The sequence below is a fragment of the Aspergillus karnatakaensis genome (genome assembly GCF_047715665.1).
Source record: "Aspergillus karnatakaensis strain CBS 102800 unplaced genomic scaffold BJY04scaffold_96, whole genome shotgun sequence".
NCBI classification, from domain to species: Eukaryota; Fungi; Ascomycota; class Eurotiomycetes; order Eurotiales; family Aspergillaceae; genus Aspergillus; species Aspergillus karnatakaensis.
Window position 1 is genome coordinate 49,661 of NW_027395808.1, and position 20,675 is coordinate 70,335.

Consider the following 20,675-nt stretch of genomic DNA (forward strand, 5'->3'; position numbering starts at 1 on the left):
GCGGGGCTGTGGTTCGCGTCCGCCCGGGGATGGATTGAGGCATCCGGGATCTAAGCTTTTGGATGTTGGAAATAGGCTTTACAGTTAGAAACATGGAGTTAGGGGTAGGTTATTACACGTTGGGACAACCTTAGCCGTCTTGGGTGCTGGAGCCAGTGAATGGGTGGTGGCATGGGACGTCTTTTAGTTCGGGATGACATCAATATATGCTGCTGTTTAGCTTCACAGCCACTCAACAGTCAGATTCAGGACATTCCTTGCGTATACGAGGGAAAGCAAAATTGATGAAGATATCGGAGACAATTAGCAGCATATCGTCCGAAATAATTTCAGCCTCGCTGACTTGCGTAAGCTCGAAAGGTTAGATACATAACATAACATGCAGATACACAACTTAATCTAATCAGAGTTATGGTGAACCCCAAGACGACAGGTAACAAGAAAATAAGATTACACTTGCATTAAACTCAAACCCAACTCCAAACCAACAGTGATGATGCCAAACCTTATACGAGCCATACAAGTAGATAACCCGAAATATGCTGTGGGAAATGCAACCTCAAATCAACAACATTAAACCCGCGTCGAAAGTCCACCTAAGCGGGTAATCTTCTTCGCTAGAGTCCTGGCCTTGCCTAGGGCACTCCACTCGCTCTTCGCGGGTGTAGGAGGTGGTATCTCCTGCTCGGTCGCAGGAGCAGTAACTGTGTCCACCGGAGCATAAGCCGGTGCGACATCGCTCTCGGCAGATTCGCTATTTTGCTTGGTAGTATACAAGGCGAGTACGGCCATCTGGCCAAGGAACGTCGAGTGCTCGAGAAGATCTTCAAGACGAACGTGCAAGCCGGTCTCTTGCTCAATGATCCAGACAAGCTGCGCCATATTGATGATATCTCCGCCGAGTCGGAAGAAGGAGTCGTCGAGCTGGAAAGAAGTTTGTGCTTTGCCTGTGTTTGACCTTGGCGGTAGGACTTGCTGCCAGATCTTGGTAAGAAGGTCTGAATGGCCCAGAATCTCAGATAGGCTGCGGTTATTGAGTGATGAAAGAAGGGTATCGGTGCTTGTGCTGCTTGGGGTATCGTCAACGCGTTGGTGAGACAATGAGCGAAGTGTAGAAGATGAAGGAAGTGCGACGTTGGGATTGGCGACTAGGCTTTGCGCTGTCTCACAAACCATATCGAGGACCTTTAAGACAAATGAGGGATGCAACGGGCCTTTGATCGAGTATCCGATGGAGACGGTGATCTGGGTTGGGTGACCAGCAACTGGTTTTGAGAAGAGTGTAAAGTCCGCAAGGTTATCAATTACTCCTGCACCACCCATTTTGTAGTTGGTATTGTCAAGCTGCATTTCACCCTCGTAGTCGACATTCTGGTGAAGCACTGTCGAAGTGAAGAAGGTCGCCTCAGGCCAGTCCGTACAGCGGCGGATGATTTCCCTGAAGCCTAAGGACTCGTATGTCATATTCGCAACTTGCTGGTCTTGGAGGAATCGGAACAGATCCAGCCCCGTCCAGCGATCTCTGAACCGAACTCTAATTGGGATAAAGTTGAGACACGGTCCGATGATGCTTTCAACTCCAGGCACCGCATTCCTGCCATTTACGGTAAGCCCAAAGACAACATCATCTTGAGCACACAGCTTTGCGAGCGTAATTGCCCAAGCTGATTGCATGACTGTTGCGACAGTGACGTTCTCGGTAGCTGTTGACGGAATATCGATAACTTTCTTCTGCTCAGCAAAACCACCAATGTGTTGGAAAGTATTGACTCGGTCTCGCTGAACAATCTCCGTCATCCTCGATCCTTTGAGTAAGGTAGTCCAGTGCCGGTAATGCTCTGGTGTAATAGTACCAGGTAGTAGTCTCATGTAATTCAGGAACGACGATGGCGAAACAGGGCTTCCTTCGTACGCCATTTTAATAGCCATCATGACCTTTGACAAGCAAAGCCCGTCGAATTGTGCGTGAGACAACCGAAGGAGTATTCGGTGCTCTTCACTATTGGTTTTCCGCGCCACATAGAATTGCACACATTGCTCGCCTTGTCCAGGGGCACGATCTCTGTCGCGCTGCTGGAGAGTCTTAGTGAACTCATCCAAGCTCTTCTCCGTTTCATGGACAAAGATTTCTGGTCGAATCTTGCGTAAAACCACCTGGAAGAATTGCCCGTGGAAGCACACGAACACCGTGCGAAGAATGTCGAAAGCGTCGACAACGCGTAAGAAACTTTCTCTCAGCCTTCGAATGTCCAGCGGCCCCTTGCCCTCGAGGTAGAAATAGTTCAACATCCACCTTGACTCGAACATCGTTGCGGCGATCGAGAGAGATTGGAAGTCTGTTACAGGCAAAACGTCGACTATGCCTCCCTTGAAGACCCCGATCTTCGGGGATATCGCTGCCCGTAGAGAGGTATCATCGAGCTCGACCGGCTTCAAGATGGAAATCTCTTGAGAAGACTCACTCCGCGGTAGCATCGGTCTGTCCCCGAATATCTTCTCAATGTTCTCCTTATGAGTTTGCACCAGGTTTGAAGGAACCTGCTTTTTCTTGTTGCTAACAAGGGCCAACATGTTCTCAAAAACAGGTGTCCTGAACACATCAGCCACACTCAACACCATCCCCTCCTCTCTTGCTGCTGCAACCAGTTTCATAGCGGTGATGCTGTCACCACCCAATTTAAAGAAACTGTGGCGGTATTTGACAGGGTTTGGTGGTAGCCCCAAAATCAAGCACCAGAGTCTCCACAATTGTTTTTCGGTGTCATTCGGGAGTCTGTGTTCATCGGTAGGGGTCTTTATAGAGTCTGAAAAGCCCTTTTCCCTGGAAACCGCAAGTTCTTGGAGCGACTCTTCGATTTCCTGCTCAAGATTGGACATGTCGCTCGAAAAGTCTGAATCGTTGCCCTTGGTCCAAGGAATGGCGAGCTTGCCCTCACTGAGCATTTGGTCGATGATTATTTTGACACGTTCATCAACCACCTTTTCGAGTGATGCGAGATCCACGAGCGGCATCGTATTAATAACGTTTCCGCTCTCCCGAGCATTCAAGCTTCCTAGTTCTCTTGCTGAGTCTTCCAAGAATGCATTAAAGACCCTAGCCATAGCCTGTTCGAGCGCGACGATTTCAGTTTCCGACATTGCATCTGCCCAATATCTAAATAAAATTCCTTCGCGGCCTCGTGCAGTTTCGACGTTGATTGTCAAGGGATACTAAATCGTATGATTAGCTTGTCTCCAAGATATATTACCTCTTGCCTGCGGATCTTACCTCCGTAGGATCATATGCCCTCTTATACTCGAACCGTATGCCTCCCTTCTCAATCTCATCGCCAGAGTGATTCTGTATAGAAACGCACGTGTTGAACAGAGGTTTTCCCTGCATACCAAGCTCGTGCTGAATTTCCGCTAGTGAAGCTCGCTGATGCTCAAGGCCAGCAGTATGGTTCTGTTGTACAGACTTGCACACATCCAACAATGTCTCTCCTTCTTGAAATCTCGCCCTGCAGCACAGCGTGTTGATGAAGATACCCACCGCATCTTGTATTCCAGAGACAGGAAGGTCGCGACCAGTAGAAGGGTAGCCGAAGCAGACATCTTCGGAATGCGTGGAGTTGCGAAGGACGATAGCCCATGTTGCGAGAAATAGATTAGCAAAAGTGATTGAGTTAGTCTCACAAACTTGCTGGAGCTCGGTGAACCGATTGAATTCCATCATTCGGTCGGCTAGTCGACGGCTATCCATCTCTGCCTTGACTGGCAAATAGCATGGGCGGATACCAGAGAGAAGGCGCTTCCAATAGATCAGAGCTTCAGCTTGAGACTCGTCCCTGATGTACCTGATATAGTTGCTAAAGAGCGGTCCGGGTCCAGGTGAAAGCTGGCTGTTGTAGGCTAACGCCAACTCCTTCAGCAGGATTGAGATAGATCCACCATCGATGATAGCATGATTCATCTCAATTTTGACAAATACTCGTCCTGTCGACGTCTTGCAGAAGACCACTTGGTGATAAAGATAGTCAGACTTGTTATCACCTTCAAGACGGACAGCGTCAAGTTTATCGTAAACATCGAAATTGTCGCATTCAAGAGTAACCACAGTCTCGGCCACGTTCTTGAGCACAACTTGGTCGAACGAACCACCCTTGCGAATGCTGTCGATGAAAATCGTCCGAAGGATCGGGTGGCGAGCGACGACCATCGACCATGCTTCTTTGAGTCTTGCTAAATCAATACCACTCTCCTTTCTTGAAGAGTGCATCTCGAAAATACCATTAGAGATATATTGATTTGGGTCTCTGAGTTGACTGAGAAGGATGCCCTCTTGAATCGGGGAGCAGGGATATACGTCTTCCACATGCTCCCAGCTTGCTAGTCCGAGCCCTGGGAGCACACTTCGGGCCAGATCTTCGAGAGCCTCATAGGTAACGGGAAGTAGCGGGTAATCGCTGAGGGTGGGCACTGAAGTAACGCTTCTGAGACTTGGTATGTCGGTCTCGAGGACGCGTTTGCACTCAGATATCCAGGTCTGGATTCGAGCCTGGTAACGCATGTTAGTATTATAAGTAAAAGAGACCTGCAATTGCTCTTTGACTATCATTGCGGAGATCTCGAAAAGAGAAAGCCTTGGTGTCTCTGGGCCCATGTCTCCTCCCTGCTGTGGTTCAACACCGAAAACATCACCGTAGTGCTGGAATAGTGACCCATCTCTCTCCAGTTGTTGTATTTGGCCGAGGTAGTTGAATAGGATTTCGAATGGAGCAATAAACTTGTTGGCAACTCCATTGTCATTGGAGTGAAGGACATTGTGAGCAAAGAAGGCGCGGCTGTCTTTGGTAGTTTGGCGGCGTGTGTCTTTCACACGCTTGAGTATACTGATGAAGTCTGGATCGCCATTAGTACTGAACAAATTTCCTTATAGAATGGTGAATACTAACCTGAAGTCTTTGAAACGCGAAGAGGACACAATGTAGTGAACCAACCAATCGTTCCCGATGGATCATAAGAATCCCAAATTTCACGTCCATGGCCCTCATTATAGATTGTGGGGACATCTCTGTCGGTGAAGACGCGGCTGAATGAGTAAACAACGGCAGCAAGTAGAACCTCAATCGTCTCTGTCCGAAGGGCCCGATGACACTCTCGAGAGACCAGCGCAGTGACCTCGCTATCCAAGATGAAAGCATCCATCTTGACATGGCCATAGCTGTTCGGTGCGCGATCCATACCCCAGTATTTCAAGTCCGGTATCTCGCAGTGAGTTTCTAAGCGCTTGCTTGTAATCTTACTATTCTCAACTTGTACTTTGCACCAGGATTGGAACGGCAGTGGCATCTCTGCAGATAGCGATCCTGTGTTCACGAAATCTTCAAGCTCTTGGAGAACGATACGCCAAGAAACGACATCTATGCAGAGATGATGCGCCACGAGGAATAGTACCTGCTGTTTACCGTCGTCAAAAAGATTCGCAGCAAAGACAGGCCCAGACTGAACGTCCAGGCAACATTGGGTGACAGCGACTTTTCCGGGAAGTTCAGAAAAGCTGTTTAGAGAGTAGCTTCGAAACCTATAGGATGACTCGATATCCTGCATAAAGCGGTTAGCTTTACACTCTCACTGAAGGCAACGTACTCACATCTGTTATGGTTTGCTGCCGGTACCCATCTCGAGTCTTGTTAAAACGAGCCCTCAACATTGAGTGCTTCCGGACCGTAGCCCGAATAGCATCCTCAATCACAGTCTTCTGAATCTTTCGAGTCACTCGGACAGTGATGCTCTGATTGAACCGTGCCTGATCTTTGGGAACAGCTGATGTCAAACGCATGAATAACTGCTGAATTGGAGAGAGTCCGAACGGAACCGCCGACTCAACCTCGCTCTTTCTCTGCCTGGGCACCGGTGCTGTCTGACAACATTCTGCAAGTTCATCCAAAGACTTGGTCTGAAGAACACGATTGAGTGAAAGATTCAGCCCACGCTTGCGAGCCTTCGATACGACAGACATCCCGGTGATGCTATCTCCTCCCAAGCTGATGAACGATCGAGCTGGGTCGATCTTCTGCAATGGAAGGTTCAGAATTTGGGCAAGAATCTCTTGAAGAAGTGCTTTAGTTTCGTCCCCTTCTTCTTCCTGTTCTTCTTCAGAAGTCTCCGGTGTTAGATTGTCGTAGTCCTGCATGATGCGCTCGTAGATGGATTCTTCAAGATTCTCAAGCCAGCCAGTAACTCGTTTCCTGTCGAGCTTACCAGACACAAGCATTGGGATGCTCTTGACCACCGTCCAAACTTGGGGGACCATGTATGTCGGCAAGTGAGCCTCCATCTCTTTCTGGATCGTGATGGTTTCCTGGTGTCCTGATTTCACCATGTCCTTGTGGCTCACGAGCTCACAGGCACCCGAAGCCATGCTAGAGTCCGCGGTAAGCGTCTTCAAAGATACCACTCCTACCAGTTTCTGTTTGAGCTGTCCTGTTTGGGGAAGCAATACCAGGCCATGACGAACATTCTGATTCTCAAGAAGACGATGCTCAATTTCTCCAAGCTCCATGCGCTGTCCGTGCACCTTTACTTGGTGATCCTTGCGGCCGATGTATTCTATCGTGCCGTCCGAGTTATATTTGACAAGATCCCCGGTTTTGTATATTCGTCTGGGTGAATATATCTCGCTTGAAAAGTTTTTGATCCAAGCTGGGTCTATAACAAAAGCCTCTGCTGTCTTTTTAGGATTTTTGAGGTACTCTCTTGCAAGAGCTGGTCCTTCCAGGGCGAGTTCTCCGACAGCTCCCAGAGGCGTAAGGCGATTGTGGTCATCAGGGTCGACAATCCAGGTTAGGGTACTCGGTATACCGTACCCAATGCAGGCAAAATCATGATTGATGAAGTCGGTAGCAATCACTGCAAAGACAACAGTTTCGGTGGGCCCGTAGCCTCCGAAGAACTTCACATGATGTTTCCATTTCTCCACCACTTCACGGGACAATTTCTCTCCGCCGCATGTAAGCACTTTCAGGGAAGGTACAGATGACGGCTCAAGAATAGATGCAAGAGACGGCGTTAGGAAGGTCCACGAAACTTCCATCCGTTGTATAGCACCTGCAATATCATTCAATCTTTCATCCTCGCTCGGAACACAAATGCAGCCGCCTTGCATGAGGGTAGCAAGCACCTCCAGAATAAAGGCATCGAAGCTGAGGGACCCGAATTGGAAAACACGGGAATCGTTATTCATATCCACAATTGGGGCGAATGCCATGACACTGCTACAAAGTGCGCCATGGTCAATGATAATTCCTTTCGGGCGCCCTGTGCTCCCTGATGTAAAGATAGCATACGCGGCATTTGACGGGGTAGATCTTTCTGACGCTGTCCAACCTTTTGTGGTTGAGCTGTGGGCTGTGAATGTGGCCTTCGAAACAGGTATTATCGTGCTCACAGAGCCGAGGTAGCGGCTTCGATACTGTGGAGTGCAAAGCATCATATCCGCCTCAATCTCTTCTAGAATTTCCTTATGCCGCGTCGTTGGGTGCGATGGGTCGAGCGGAACAAAGGCCCCTCCAGCGAGTAAAACACTCATGATTGTAACGATGGCCCAAACAGACTTGTCCATGCAAATAGGAACGAAGGTTTCAGGTCCAACTCCACAAGAAACAAGGTATGACGCAAAGGATGAAGCAAGATCCATCATCTCCTTATAGTTAAGCTCCCCATCCCATGAGCAGATCGCAGGGGCTTGCGGCTGTGCAAAAGAAAGCTCGCGAATAACATCATGCGAGCATCTGTCGACGCGCAGAACCTGTCTCTGGTTCCAGCCAGCAATATCCTGCTTATCCAACGGACTAGCGACATCAATGTCACTCACGATCGTTGCACTTCCCGCTGGGGTCATGAGTAGCTGCTCGAGCACAAAGCAGAACTGCCTAATAAGTCTTTCCGCTTGCCATGTGTGGAGCGCGGATTCGTCATGATGAGCTTGGATACAAACTTTCGATTCGGATAGTTGGCATTGAACAACAAGGGAGTGAGTCAAGAAGTCGCTTCGAATTTCTTCATTCTCCGAAATCCAGATATTGCTGTCGAGTTGGTCATCATTCGATTGTATGACGAGCAGATTTTGGAAGTTGCATGCAAGAGCTGCGTCGCTGCTGAGATTTCGTATTCTTTGAAGTCCGGAATGCTGATGAGGAATCATGGCTGTCGTGGTCTCACGCACATTACGCAGATACTTAGTCACTGGGAGCGTGTTGTCGACCTGTATGCGCATCGGCACTGTTGTGAGTACTGGTCCCGTAACGTCCGCAATACCCGGCATGTCAATGTTCCTGCCCATCAGGGTTTCGCCAAAGCATACATCACTGCTACTGGTATGAACAGAAAGCACAAGGGCCCAAGCAGCTCGAATCATCTCAGCTACCGTGATATCAGCAGCCCCAGCAGCTCTTGATAGATCCACCTCGCCTCTTTGAATATTCTTTTTGTTGACAGTCCTGGAGTCTTTGTTTGGCTGTGGGGGAAACGGAATGAACGACAGCCCGTCAAGATATGACATCCAGAAATTGTCCGATTGCACCATATCTCGCTGAGCCAGATGCTGTATGAAGAACTTGTATGGAACAACCAGACTCGCAGCCGGTGACCCGTAGTAAATATCTTCAACCCTCTTCAGCATCTGCGGAGCATTCCACCCATCATAGAGGGCATGGTGAACGGTCCAAGCGAAATAGCGTACTGAGGGTCCTTGTTGAACAATGGCGTACTTGGCTAGCGAGCCCCCGTTACTGTCAAGACTCTCTTGAGACAAATCATCAAAAGACGTCTCAAAGGTCCAGGAAATTTGTTCTTTCTTGAGAACAACTTGGAGGAACCCGGCAACTTCAGTATGGATAATCCTTGTTCGAAGTATGTCGAACTCCTCGACAACTTGCTGCCAGGAAGCTCTAAATCGATTGAGGTCGACATTTGCGGACAGCTTGTAGCGGGCTCGAGCAACATAGGCTCCTTTTTGCCGGATTGAGAGAGTAAGCAAACCTTCCTGCACCGCGCTGCAGGGGTATATGTCCGAAATAGACTCCTTCGGTATGCCACACTGGTCGGAGACCTCCCCCAAGATGCTAGAGGTTGATGCCGATCCACGAACAAGACTAAATGGCTCAATAATCTGCTTCTCCTCGGCGTCCTCGAAAGCCTCGCAGCACTTCGTCATGTCCGCCAGGACAGGATGCTCATATACCTTCGCCACTGTTAGGGAGATATCATGGGATCTTGCAACTCCAACCAGCTTCATAGCAGAGAACGAATCGCCCCCTAGACTGAAAAAGCTGTCTTCGAGACTGATCGAATTTGCCTCGACGTCTAGAACCTCGCCCCAAAGATCGCGAAGGACGGACTCCGCCGCTTGCTCCGTCGCCATACCCGGCTCAGTACTCAGCGCCATATAAGGCTTGAGTTGCTCCTTGGAGAGAGATTGAACCATGTTCTGCAATCCTCTGCGGTCAAGCTTGCCGGTGGGGCCCAGAGGTATGTATCGAATGGGGAAATACAGCTTAGGTATCATGATCTGCGGTAGGACCTTTATCAGAGAGTTGTGTAGCTTTCCAGTCACTGTTCCGGTGTAGTCAGATTGTTGAAGGAGAATATCTGACAAGACACCGCTTTTCGGCATCTCACTGTGACCATCATGTCCTTCGACAGTATAGAAAGCAGCGAGGGCTTTCCCTACCGTTCGGCTTTCAGGTATCACGATATCGACAGCCACCTGTGTGCCAGCCGGCGAGAGTATAGCACACTGCTGCTCGATCTCGCCTAGTTCGATGCGTTGCCCATTCAGCTTGACCTGGGTATCCATGCGAGAAATGAAGCAGATGTTTCCATCTGATTTATAACGAACCAGATCTCCAGTGCGATACATCCGGTGAGTCTGTTGAAACATAGATCTAAGTCCTGCCTGGCGACACCATTGAGGCTGCGCGATGAAGGAATCTTTCGTTTTCTTGTCGTTGTTTAGATAACCACGCGCAATGCTGTGCCCTTCCAATACTAGCTCTCCTGCGGCACCAACAGGAAGAAGTCGGTTGTAGTTATGTGGATCGACAATCCAAGATCTGCCAGAGACCGCACTTCCAATGCAGTTACTATCATCATCAAGTCGTTTTCCATCATGACCAACCTTCAATATCGCTGTGGCGATGATGGTCGCTTCAGATGGTCCGTAGGCGTTGAAAAACCGCCGATCTGCCCAACGGGCGATTTGGGCTTCTGTAAGCTTCTCACCTCCGTTGAGAATTGTTCTCAAGGTTGGGACTGTACTAGGGTCCATTGCAGCGCTAACGGACGGCGTTGTACTCATGAAGTTAACCTCCATTCTTCTAATCGCACCTGCCACGTCATTCAGCCGCTCCTCTTCGCTTGGGATGCAAACGCAACCTCCTATCATAAAAATGATCACTGTCTCAAACACACTCAAGTCGAATATAAAGCTCGAGAACTGAAGTGCTCTAGTTTCTGTGTTGATTCCTAGGCGATCTGCAAGGGTTATAGACGCCACCCCCAGTGCAGAATGTTGAAGCACGGTCACTTTCGGCTTCCCGGTAGTTCCAGATGTGAACACCGCATAGGCTGCGTTATCAATCTTTGATACTGGTAGCCTTTGGTGTGCCATTGGCTCGGGGATCTGATCGAGGACTCTTCGGCTCACAGGAAGTGCAGACCTGCAGATGCGGGATACTTTCTCGAGGTATCGAGTCGAGCACAGTACAACCGGCGCCTTGAGATCCTGAACAAGACTTTTCAGGCGGCTTTCAGGCTGAGAATAATCCAGAGATGCAAAAACCCCACCAGCTTTGAGGACAGCAACCTGTGAGATGACTGCCCACGCCGACTTCTCAAAACATAACCCGACGAAGACTTCGGACTTAACGCCATGTTCTCTCAGGTGGTGTGCAAGCTTAGTTGACACAGAGTCCAGCTGTGTGTACGTAAAGTTTTCGTCCCAAGAACATATAGCTGGAGCCGAGGGACGTGCAAACATCTGTTGTTGAATGATTGTGTGCGCACATCGCTTCGGGTGATCGGGAAGAGTTGCGTTCCATGCGTTCAGCTCCTGAAGAGAGCGAGGGCCGATAAACTCAACATCCCTGATAAGACGCCCTTGGTCAAAGATTGTGAGTGCCGAATGGAGAGTGCACTCATATGCATCAATGATATTGCCAATATCAGTTCTGGAAAAGCTCGATGGATCATACTCAAAGTTGACTTCTGCAGTGGGTCCAGAGAAACTGACACCGACGATCAGAAGATATGGAGTCCTGCCATCGTCGGCTAGGGGAGAAGTGGTGATGTTGAATGCAGGTACTTCTGTAAAACCCTTCTTGTATCGGAAGACAGTATTGAAGATTGGAGAGCTCTCAGAGCCAATGGCGCGGTGGATTTCGAAGAGCGACATCTGGTGCTTGAGCATCCGTTCGGTATCTTTGTTGCTCGTTTGTAGAACACCTCGAAGCTCCTGGGTGTCATTCAGATTGAGTCGGCAAGGCATAATACTAGCCAATGCTTTCTTGTTCGGGACATAGTATCCAAAGCAGACCTCCTCCATGCCTGTATAGCAGCGAAGAACCAAAGCCCACACAACCTGGAAAAAGACGTTGGGAGTTATCGCTGAAGCTTTGCAGGCCCGCTGTATTTTTGCTGCACTTGACAGTCTCAAACTTTCAGTGTTAAAATCTTTCTGCACCGCCCTTGGGCTCAGCCTTGGGAATAGACATGGCTCCACGTCGGCCAGTTTCTCCTTCCAATATTTGATCGTGTCATTAAAGACTTGAAGACTTTCTCCCTTTGCTGCAACGTCAATGAGCTTTTCGGTCGCAATGTTTGTGGATCTCATGGCATCCAGAAACTCGCAGAACAAAGCAAGTAATCGTTCGACCTGCGACTGGTACAGGGCCCTATCATCATATCGAGCCGCCAGGTATACTCCATTGTCGTCGACGCCACAGAATACCGCAAGCGGGCACACAAGGTTCTCGTAGTGTATCGTCTGAGTTTCCAATGTCTCCAGGTGCGATGACTGCTTGGCCACGTCTGTTGGCGAAATACATAATGCTGTTTCAAAGCTTGTGGCCCGAGCACAATCCGCACTCAGATTCCTGATGACTGAAAGGGGAGCTCTAGCGAATGGCTCAGCCACTTTTATGAAACGCTCCATCTGATCCAGAAGCTCAGTGAGGGTATCCGTCTTCTTGATTCGAATTCTTCGAGGAATTATTTCTGCTAGCGACAGACCACCTTCTGTTAACCGGTCATGACCAGCGGGCACCAGCAGCTCACCAAGAATGATGTCTTCACGTTGCGTATAGCTGCTAATTGCCAATGCCCATGCACACAGCAGGGCAGACTGCGCCACGTCTCTTTGAAGAGCGCCACCCCAAGTTATCTTGGTACCTAGATCAAGCATCTTCGGCTCTGGTGGTTCTGAGGTGATAAGTGACTGGACCAGGGACTGTCCCATCAACGATGGCTTCTCTAGCTCATCTCGCCAGTACTCTCCGAGTCTTTTGATATTGTACTCGAGCAAAGAGCCTACCGGGAGGGCTCGCGCCTCTTTTCTGAGAAACGTGCGATCCACGATTCCCAGCGGTGTTAGTGGTAAATCATTAACAGGAATGTATAAGCCAGGAACCTGGCTCATAGGTAGTGAAGAAGCCAGATAGGTGTGTACCTTTGCTATCTGTTGCTGGAAGTCACTAGAGGTTCTGGCAAACGCGGCTCTTGTATTATCGTCCTCGGTTGTTGCTGGTTGGCCATCCGTCGGTAGCAGGAAAATGACGATCGAATGCTCTGTGCGTTCTTCGTGGCACAGCTCAACCACCTCTACAATACCTCGATGTCCAGGTATATCCATAGTGGCAAGCAGCTGTTCGACTTCAAGAGCAATCATTGGCAGCCATTGATCCGGCACGTCACCTTTTCGCCCTAGGTAGACTAAAGAGCCGTCCGAGTTGTAGCGAGCCATTAGTTTTGTTTTGAACAACGGCCTGCGTGACTTTGGGGACAGAGTGTAGGGCCCAACCGGCTGAACCACAATTTGACGCTCGTTGTCAACGAACCTATCTTTCGTTTGCTCATCGTCGTACAGATAGCCTTGGGAAACGCCAGAGCCTTCGATCACTAGCTCGCCAACGCATCCCACAGGAACCAGACGAGCAGAGTCTGACGGATCAACAAGCCATGAGAAATAACCCGCATTTGTTTTGAGAGTGGGCAGTGCACCAGAACTAGATAGCTGGGTACAGGTTGAGGAGCACTCGGGTGCTCCGAGGAAACAGTAAACTTGAGTGTGCTCGGCCCATACTTGTCGAATATGGCTTGGTACGATCTCACCAAACAACGCGAGTACCTGAATACACGGGACTTCAGCGGGTCTGATAAGTGAGGCCATTGATGGTGTAAGTGCCACAAGGCTTGCATTTGTCGCGTTGATTGCATCTGACAGTCCGCTTGTAGAGATGCTTTGAGGTATGCATAGACATCCTCCATGTATAAGAGTGCCAAACATTTCCTGGATGAACATGTCAGAGGTATTGGGTGCATACTGAAATGTTCTGGTCGTTGCATCCATCTTGACTGCAGAAGCAAAAACCTTTGCTCGGGCCAAAATTGCGGCTTGACTTAGGACGATAGGTAAGGAAGTATTGATTCCATCAGTTAACAGCACGACATAGCTTCCTTCGGAGGATTGAGTCTGAAGATCATTAATAGGGCTTGGTGATCGCAGAAACTCAATGGAAGCTTCGTCAAGGGCAACGACAATCGGAAATTCCCCCTCAAGTAGCTCTGCCCCAGAGGGAGAGGCTATAGCAGCATGCGCACCATTCTCGGTTAGCCACTCGTCCAGGCCACGTATTGGCAGAGTCTCGTCTCGAGGAACACATATCCCCCCTGCCTTCAAAACTGCGAGAATAGCCACAATCTGCCAGATGGACCTTTCGCAAAATATTGGTACTGGAACTCCCTTTCCTACCCCAATATCTCTGAGATAAAACGCTAGCTCAGACGAGAGTTGTTCAAGATCAACGTAGGTAAGACAGCCATCCGGCCCAATGATGGCGGGTGCATCGGGCAAGGACACAGCCCTCTCGAGAAGTACATCGTGGATACAAACATCTGTTTCATCGGCAGATTGCTTGTTCCACTTTCGGATGCGCTGCTTATTCCACTCGCTCAGGCTATCCAGGCGACCTAACTTCTGATCATGCTGGCGGACAATGTCCTCCAGAGACTTGACGTATATACTAGAGATGTTCTCCGCCTGTTCCTCGCACAGGGTGTCTGTCCAGTAGTTTAGCTCAATTTCTACCTCCTTATCCGAGGCCAGAACGTTGACAAACACAGGGTATTCAGCAGGGTCGTGAATCTTGCCAATCCGAGAGAAGCTTATCCCAGATTTAGACTGTGTGTCCGTCTTCGCCGCTTTCTGATATGAAATTCCGGTGTTAAAGAGTGCCGTGTCGGAAACCTTTAGTTCATGCAGGATATCGATAAATGAAAGGCTGTTATGAGATAATTGCTGCATAAAGTCGTTCTGGACGCTTTGCAAGATATCTCCAAGCGCATCATCTCTAGAAACCCGCATTCGGCATGCCAGGAGGTTGATAATTGGTCCGACCATCGATTCAATATCTTCGACAGGTGAATCCCTCAAAGAGGTAAGGTAGCTGAAGCAGACATCATCCGTGTTGCAAAAAGGACGAATAGTAAGCCCCCAGGCAGCAGTAAAGGCAGTCGACAGAGTCAGGTGTTTCTCCTCGCAAATGGCTTGAAGCTGGGTGAAAAGGTTGAAGTTGAGTTTCATGCTTCTGAGTGTCTTCTTCATCACAGGTCGGCCATCGTTTAGTGTCGGAAATAAGCAGGGTTCGATATCGGCCAGATACGTGCGCCAGTAGTCGATGCTTGATTCCAGGGTCAAGCTGCGCAGATATTGCAGGTAACTCTTGAACAATGGTCTATGATAGTCACGCCTTCCATCGTACGCAAGCTGAAGGTCCTTGAGGATAATCGAGATAGAGGTACCATCCATCGCCGCGTGGCTCAACTCTAATCGTAAGAATAACCTGCCAGTTGCTGTTTGGCAGATTGTAAGCCGATTATGCGGCTGGCGCTCGTTGTAGATTACCGAACTCTGACTGTCGAAAGCCGACGCCACGTCGCTGTCCTGAACGCAACTCAGAAGAACCGGGGATGCATCGTAAGATTTCAATACCACTTGAGAAAACAAATTCCGACTAGTGAGATTCTCAACAAACAGAGTTCGTAACATCGCATGACGAGCAACAACCGACTTCCATGCATCCAAAAGCCTCGCGAGATCGGGTTCACCATCTGAACCTCTGACTTCATAAGTGTCTTGAACCGCATACAGGGAGCTGTCAAGGGAGCGGGCAAGCAGGATTCCTTGTTGCATACGAGAGCAGGGATAGATATCCTCAATCAAGTCTGCAGTGTGTACTCCAACTCTTGGCAGTATCCTTGAGAACATGACATCGAGCTCTGGATACGTGAAAGAAAGCATCGGATAGTCACTCAAGGTTGGTCTTTTTGATAGAGACATGAGTCTCTTCCCAAGCGATCTTAGCACGTCACCGCAGGCAGAGATCCAAGAGAGAACCTTCTCTCTAAGCTGTATGTGCTTGCTGAAAGAGAATATAAAACGGAGTTCGCCGTTTACAGCAAGTGCGGATATCTCGAACAGTGCGAAGCGAGGAGTATCCTCTCCGAAGTCTGAGGCACCTCCGCCGCCACCCGTTTCACCAGCCATCTGATCCATCAATTGAAACAAGCCGTCTTGTGTTTGCAAATCACGATGTTGGCCGACATAGTTGAAGGTAATCTCCATTGGGCAATGGTGTTCCTTTTCCCCGTTTTCTAATGATGCAGACATAAGGTTCGCAAAGCGCTGTCTGCCATTGTCAGAGATGCGCCTGCGAAGGTCCTTCACAAGCACGAGAGTCTCAACTGGGTCATCCCCCGCTTTGCTCTCTATCGTGACTGGAAGAAGCGTTGTAAACCAGCCAACGGTGCGGGATATATCGATGCTCGAGTCCCAGGACTCTCTTCCGTGCCCTTCGTTATAGATCACTGGCAGGCGTCGGTCTGTGAATGTTTGCCCAAATGCATGCAAAAGTGACGCGAGCAGAATGTCAATTGGTTCCGTACCCAGGCTTCCATGGCAACTCGTGAGAACGATATGAGAATCATCTGAGTCAAGCTTCAGCGTTTGGCAGGTGGCATCTCCGTACTTCGCTAACTTCCCCTCCATGCCCCAGTACGCAAAGTTAGGTGCTGGTACATCTTCCAGGGCTTCATTCAAGGTTCTTGTCCGCTCATCCTGGAGATGGCACCACCTAGAGAATGGAAGAGACGGCAAAGGGGTTTTCTCTTCAGGATGAAATAGAATATCTTCCAGATCCTCTAGGATGACTCGCCACGAGACAATGTCAACCACCAAATGATGAGCGACCATCGACAAAAAGCAATTATTATCAGTACCGTGGAAAAGGTCCACAGATAAGACGGGTCCTCTGAAGGCATTAATGCTTGACTGACTCGCCGCAATAGCAGTTTCCATATCCAACCGCTGCGTAGCATTGTGCACTCGTAGCCGATAGCATGTATCCAGCTCTTCCGTAATCCGTTGTCGAGGGAGTTGTTTGTCAGTACTTTCAACGAGCCTCGCTCGAAGCATAGAGTGACGCTTGACCAACGTTTCAATAGCTGGCCGCAGATCGTCAGCACTGACACTTCGATTCACGCGAGTCCGTATGCTCTGATTGAAGTATCCCTGTCCTTCTGCACGGATTCTGAAGTGAAGTTTTTGAATTGGGGATAGGTCAAACGGCTCTTCTGCCATTTCCTGGTACACCGCGCGACGATCGATATCTTTAACACGCGTGGCTAAATCTCGTATTGACTGGCTTTGCAACACATCTTGCACCGTCACTCCCATTCCTTGTTTCTTGCAATATCCCATACAAGTCATAGCCGCAATAGAGTCACCACCAAGGCTCAAAAACCCCTCCTCGAGGCTGATTCTGCGCTGAGGGATATCAAGAACTCGACTCCAAATGGACGCGAGTCGATCTTCGATAGTCGTCTCCGAAAGTATAGCAGACAAGCTTGTCGTGCTCTCATGTTCTGGTTCATGTTTCAATCCTGATGATCTGTTCAGTTCACTAGATGCCCAGTCGATGATCTCTTTTCTGTTCAATTTTCCGGATGGGAGCAGTGGCAGAGCCTCCACACAGATCCAGACCGTAGGGATCATAGAAATGGGAAGACACTTAGACAGTTGCTCTCGAAAGTCTACAACCACTTGAGTTTTTGCTTGACGTGGTAAGAGCTTGAAAAGTATAGCCGGAGAAGACGATTCATGGTGCAGGGATACCACAGCGACTATTTTGCCCTTTGCGGATCCAGATTTGTAAGAAAACGCCAGGCAATGTTGAACCTTTCGGAGCGTATTGATATTGTTCTCAATCTCTCCCAACTCGATTCTTTGCCCATGGAGTTTGATCTGTGAGTCTTTCCTTCCTATAAATAGCAGTGAGCCAGAATCAGAGTTATACCTTACCATATCACCTGTCTTATAGAATCTGCGAGAGTTCTGACTTGAGTCAAGCTGCGCCCAAAGAGGATTATAGATAAAGGCCGCATCTGTTTTCAGAGGATCGTTCAGGTAGCAACGCGCTAGAGTTGGACCCTCAAGAAGTAGTTCACCAGGACTGCCGACAGGAACAAGGCAATTGTGATCTTCTGGGTCCACCAGCCAAAAGTTTACGCCCTTTGGTAGTCCTATTTCTCGGCAGTCGGAGTTCTTTTGGATGTTTGAATTCAGCGCAGCACAAATCGCACTCTCTGTTGGGCCGTATCCATTGACAAGATTAATATGGGACCAAGTTTCCAGGTCACTCTTGGACATCGCCTCTCCAACCAGGATGATAGTCTTGACGCCGGGAATGCTCGACGGGCTGATGAATCTTGCAAATGATGGCGTTAAGGTGAGAACATTAACCTTCATCCTGTTTATTGCCTGGATTACGTCGTTCAGGCGCTCCCCGTCGCCTGGAATACATACGCAGCCCCCGTGTATCAGCGGCGATACGGACTCAAAAAGGCTTGCATCGAAGGTATGAGCAGCAAATTGCAGCATCCGACAATCTGCATCCATGTCCATCCCCGGTCCGTAAGCGACAGCTGCGGAGACGAAAGCCTTATGCTCAAGCAGCGTACCCTAAGCAACATCAGCATGAAAACGTTAGAATTAGCATTCAAGCAGCTCACCTTTGGCTGCCCAGTCGACCCTGAGGTGAAGATCACATATGCCGCATTATTGCTTCTGACATCTTGCCGAATCACCTCCCCTGGTGGGAGAGAAATGTCGTGGAATAATTGCTCATCCAGTGGTATGAGATCTTCTACCACTTTACTCAGACGCTCCACTCTATTTTGGGAACAGATCATGATTCTTGCATCTACTGACTCCGCAAGAGCCCGTAAACGAGGGGTTGGATGCGCCGGGTCGAGGGGAACAAATGTGCCTCCAGCTTTGAGCACACCGAGCATTGCCACAACATTCCATTTCTAGACTGTTAGTTAATCGAACTCGGGAAGTGGTGTTTCATGATTGCCATCTGGGGTTATTTGGGGTAATGAAATGTGCTAACAGATGTAGGAGACCTACCGACTTATCAAAACAGAGGGCCACGCGATTTTCAAGGCCAACCCCGTGAGCCCGTAAGTAAAGTGCAAGCTTGGTGGCAAGGTAGTCCAGCTTCTCGTATGTGAGATTCCCATCCCATGCACATACAGCCTCCTTCTGAGGATGAAGATGGGCCCGTTCATGAATAATCTCGTGGATACAACGGTCACAGCTTTCTGGTAACACGGAGTTGAACCTGCAGATCCGTGCCCAATCATGCTCCAGGAGGCGAGCTGTCTGCTGTGTGGCTATGTCTTGGTTGAAGAGGGCTTGCTCAAGCAGATGCTCAAAGTAAACAGCAACGCTCTCCATTTGCATGGAGGAAATCTGGGTGTTCCACCATTCCAGAAAGATGCGAATATCATTCTGCAACACTTTCACTTGGAGTCTAGCGCGACACTAGAATATGGTTAGACCATCGTATCATGACCAGACTTGCTGGATACAACTTACCTCCTCTGGAAGGATGGTCGGTAGTAATGGTCGTACAGAAGTCCCTCCCTTGGCACGATCACCGCACACTCGTACCATGACCACGGTATTGAACAGCGAATAAACATCACTGTTGACGCTAGAGCCTCGGCCATCAATATCCTCGTCGATGCTGTTCCCCACGTCGAATTTCTTCAAGACGGTTCGAATAGTATCGCTCTCGTTGAGGGTAAGGTGGCACGTCAACAGCCTTTCGGTGTCCGACGAATGGGGCCCAGCACCGTGGAGTAGATATCCGAAGCAAACATCCTGCAACCCAGTATACCGACAAAGTAGCAAGCCCCACACTGTCTTTAACAGCGGACCCAGGGAACTCTGTTCGAAAGCAGAAAGTAACTTGAGGTTTTGCGTTAGACTCGTTCTTACTTTGATCGAAACCGGGCGTTTATGGCCGTCAGACGAGGCACCAAAGCTAGGTAGGAAGCACTGTGCATGCTGAGCCATTTTTCGGGTGAGCTGTAGGTATAAGAGCAGGTATAGAAATTCAATCAAAGAAGGAGACGAGGAATTCGCTTACATTTCAGAGCCAGGTACGCCTTTCTGATTTAAATGAACTTCCCATCTGATCATGCGGCGGACCATTGCCTTGCCCGACAAAAATAGCCTCGTAGAGCTAACAATGCAACCCCGTGGCAGCTCTCGTAGAGTTCGCAGACGCCAATATGGGCATTTGAGTGACCAATAGTGGGTAACCGCCTCGAACGGTCAAGGGCTTTGGTCGTCAAGCCATTGAGTTGCCGAATCTACTCAGTTTTTTTTTTCCTTGCTTATCCTCGAGAGAGGTGGGGAAGGCCCAAACTAGCCCGATGGCTTTCGAATCCTGAAAGTGGTTGGCCGAGTTTCCAATGGATTCAGCCCCGAAAGCCAGCAGACCACATGGTGGACTGTTCAAGATTGGTAACAGAGTGGCGTCGAAGTGGTAAAAGGAACGCCGGGTCGGGGCAGCACAGAATCATACATACTTAGACTTGCTCAATTTCTAACCATTGAGGAATCGAGTGAAATGGTACAAGGCGTACGAGGGTGTGTCAGTCTGTATGCATGGTTCCGGGACTTCCATGGGGAGGCTGAGATGATCCTCGTCGGGCTGTGCTCAGGTGACATTGTCAAAGCAGCAGTATGAAGCGATTAAGCCTGGATCAACGGTTTGATTTGGTATGTGTTATTGCTGTTGTGGACAGGAAGCCGAAGAGTGAAGGTAGATGGAGTTAGGTAGCGAGGAAAGACCGCATGGAGTTGGGTCCAGCCAGTCCACTCGGTCACGTCCTCGACAATGACGGAAGCACCCGCACGAACCTCGCGAGTCTCCAGAATCATGAATGCAGGATGGATTTCTCAACCAACCACTTCCGATTGTCACTGTGGGCTACGCACATGTCTCAATTCTGTCTCAGTCACTACGAATGCAAGTCTCATCTTCTCGAATCCACCGATCAAGCGT

General features: G+C 49.2%; 1 protein-coding gene across 1 annotated transcript; it reads right to left on the reverse strand.

The window, feature by feature from the left end:
* Nucleotides 1-573: 573 nt before the first annotated feature.
* On the reverse strand, nt 574-19,678 carry nrps1 (nonribosomal peptide synthase Pes1; the record flags this gene model as incomplete). The annotated part of the gene is made up of 9 exons (XM_073718031.1): nt 574-3,210; nt 3,269-4,537; nt 4,592-4,881; nt 4,935-5,583; nt 5,633-15,199; nt 15,248-18,274; nt 18,325-18,624; nt 18,725-19,141; nt 19,196-19,678. The coding sequence occupies 9 exons, from the start codon at nt 19,676-19,678 to the stop codon at nt 574-576; spliced, it is 18,639 nt and encodes a 6,212-aa protein (XP_073564626.1).
* Between the last annotated feature and the right edge of the window lie 997 nt (nt 19,679-20,675).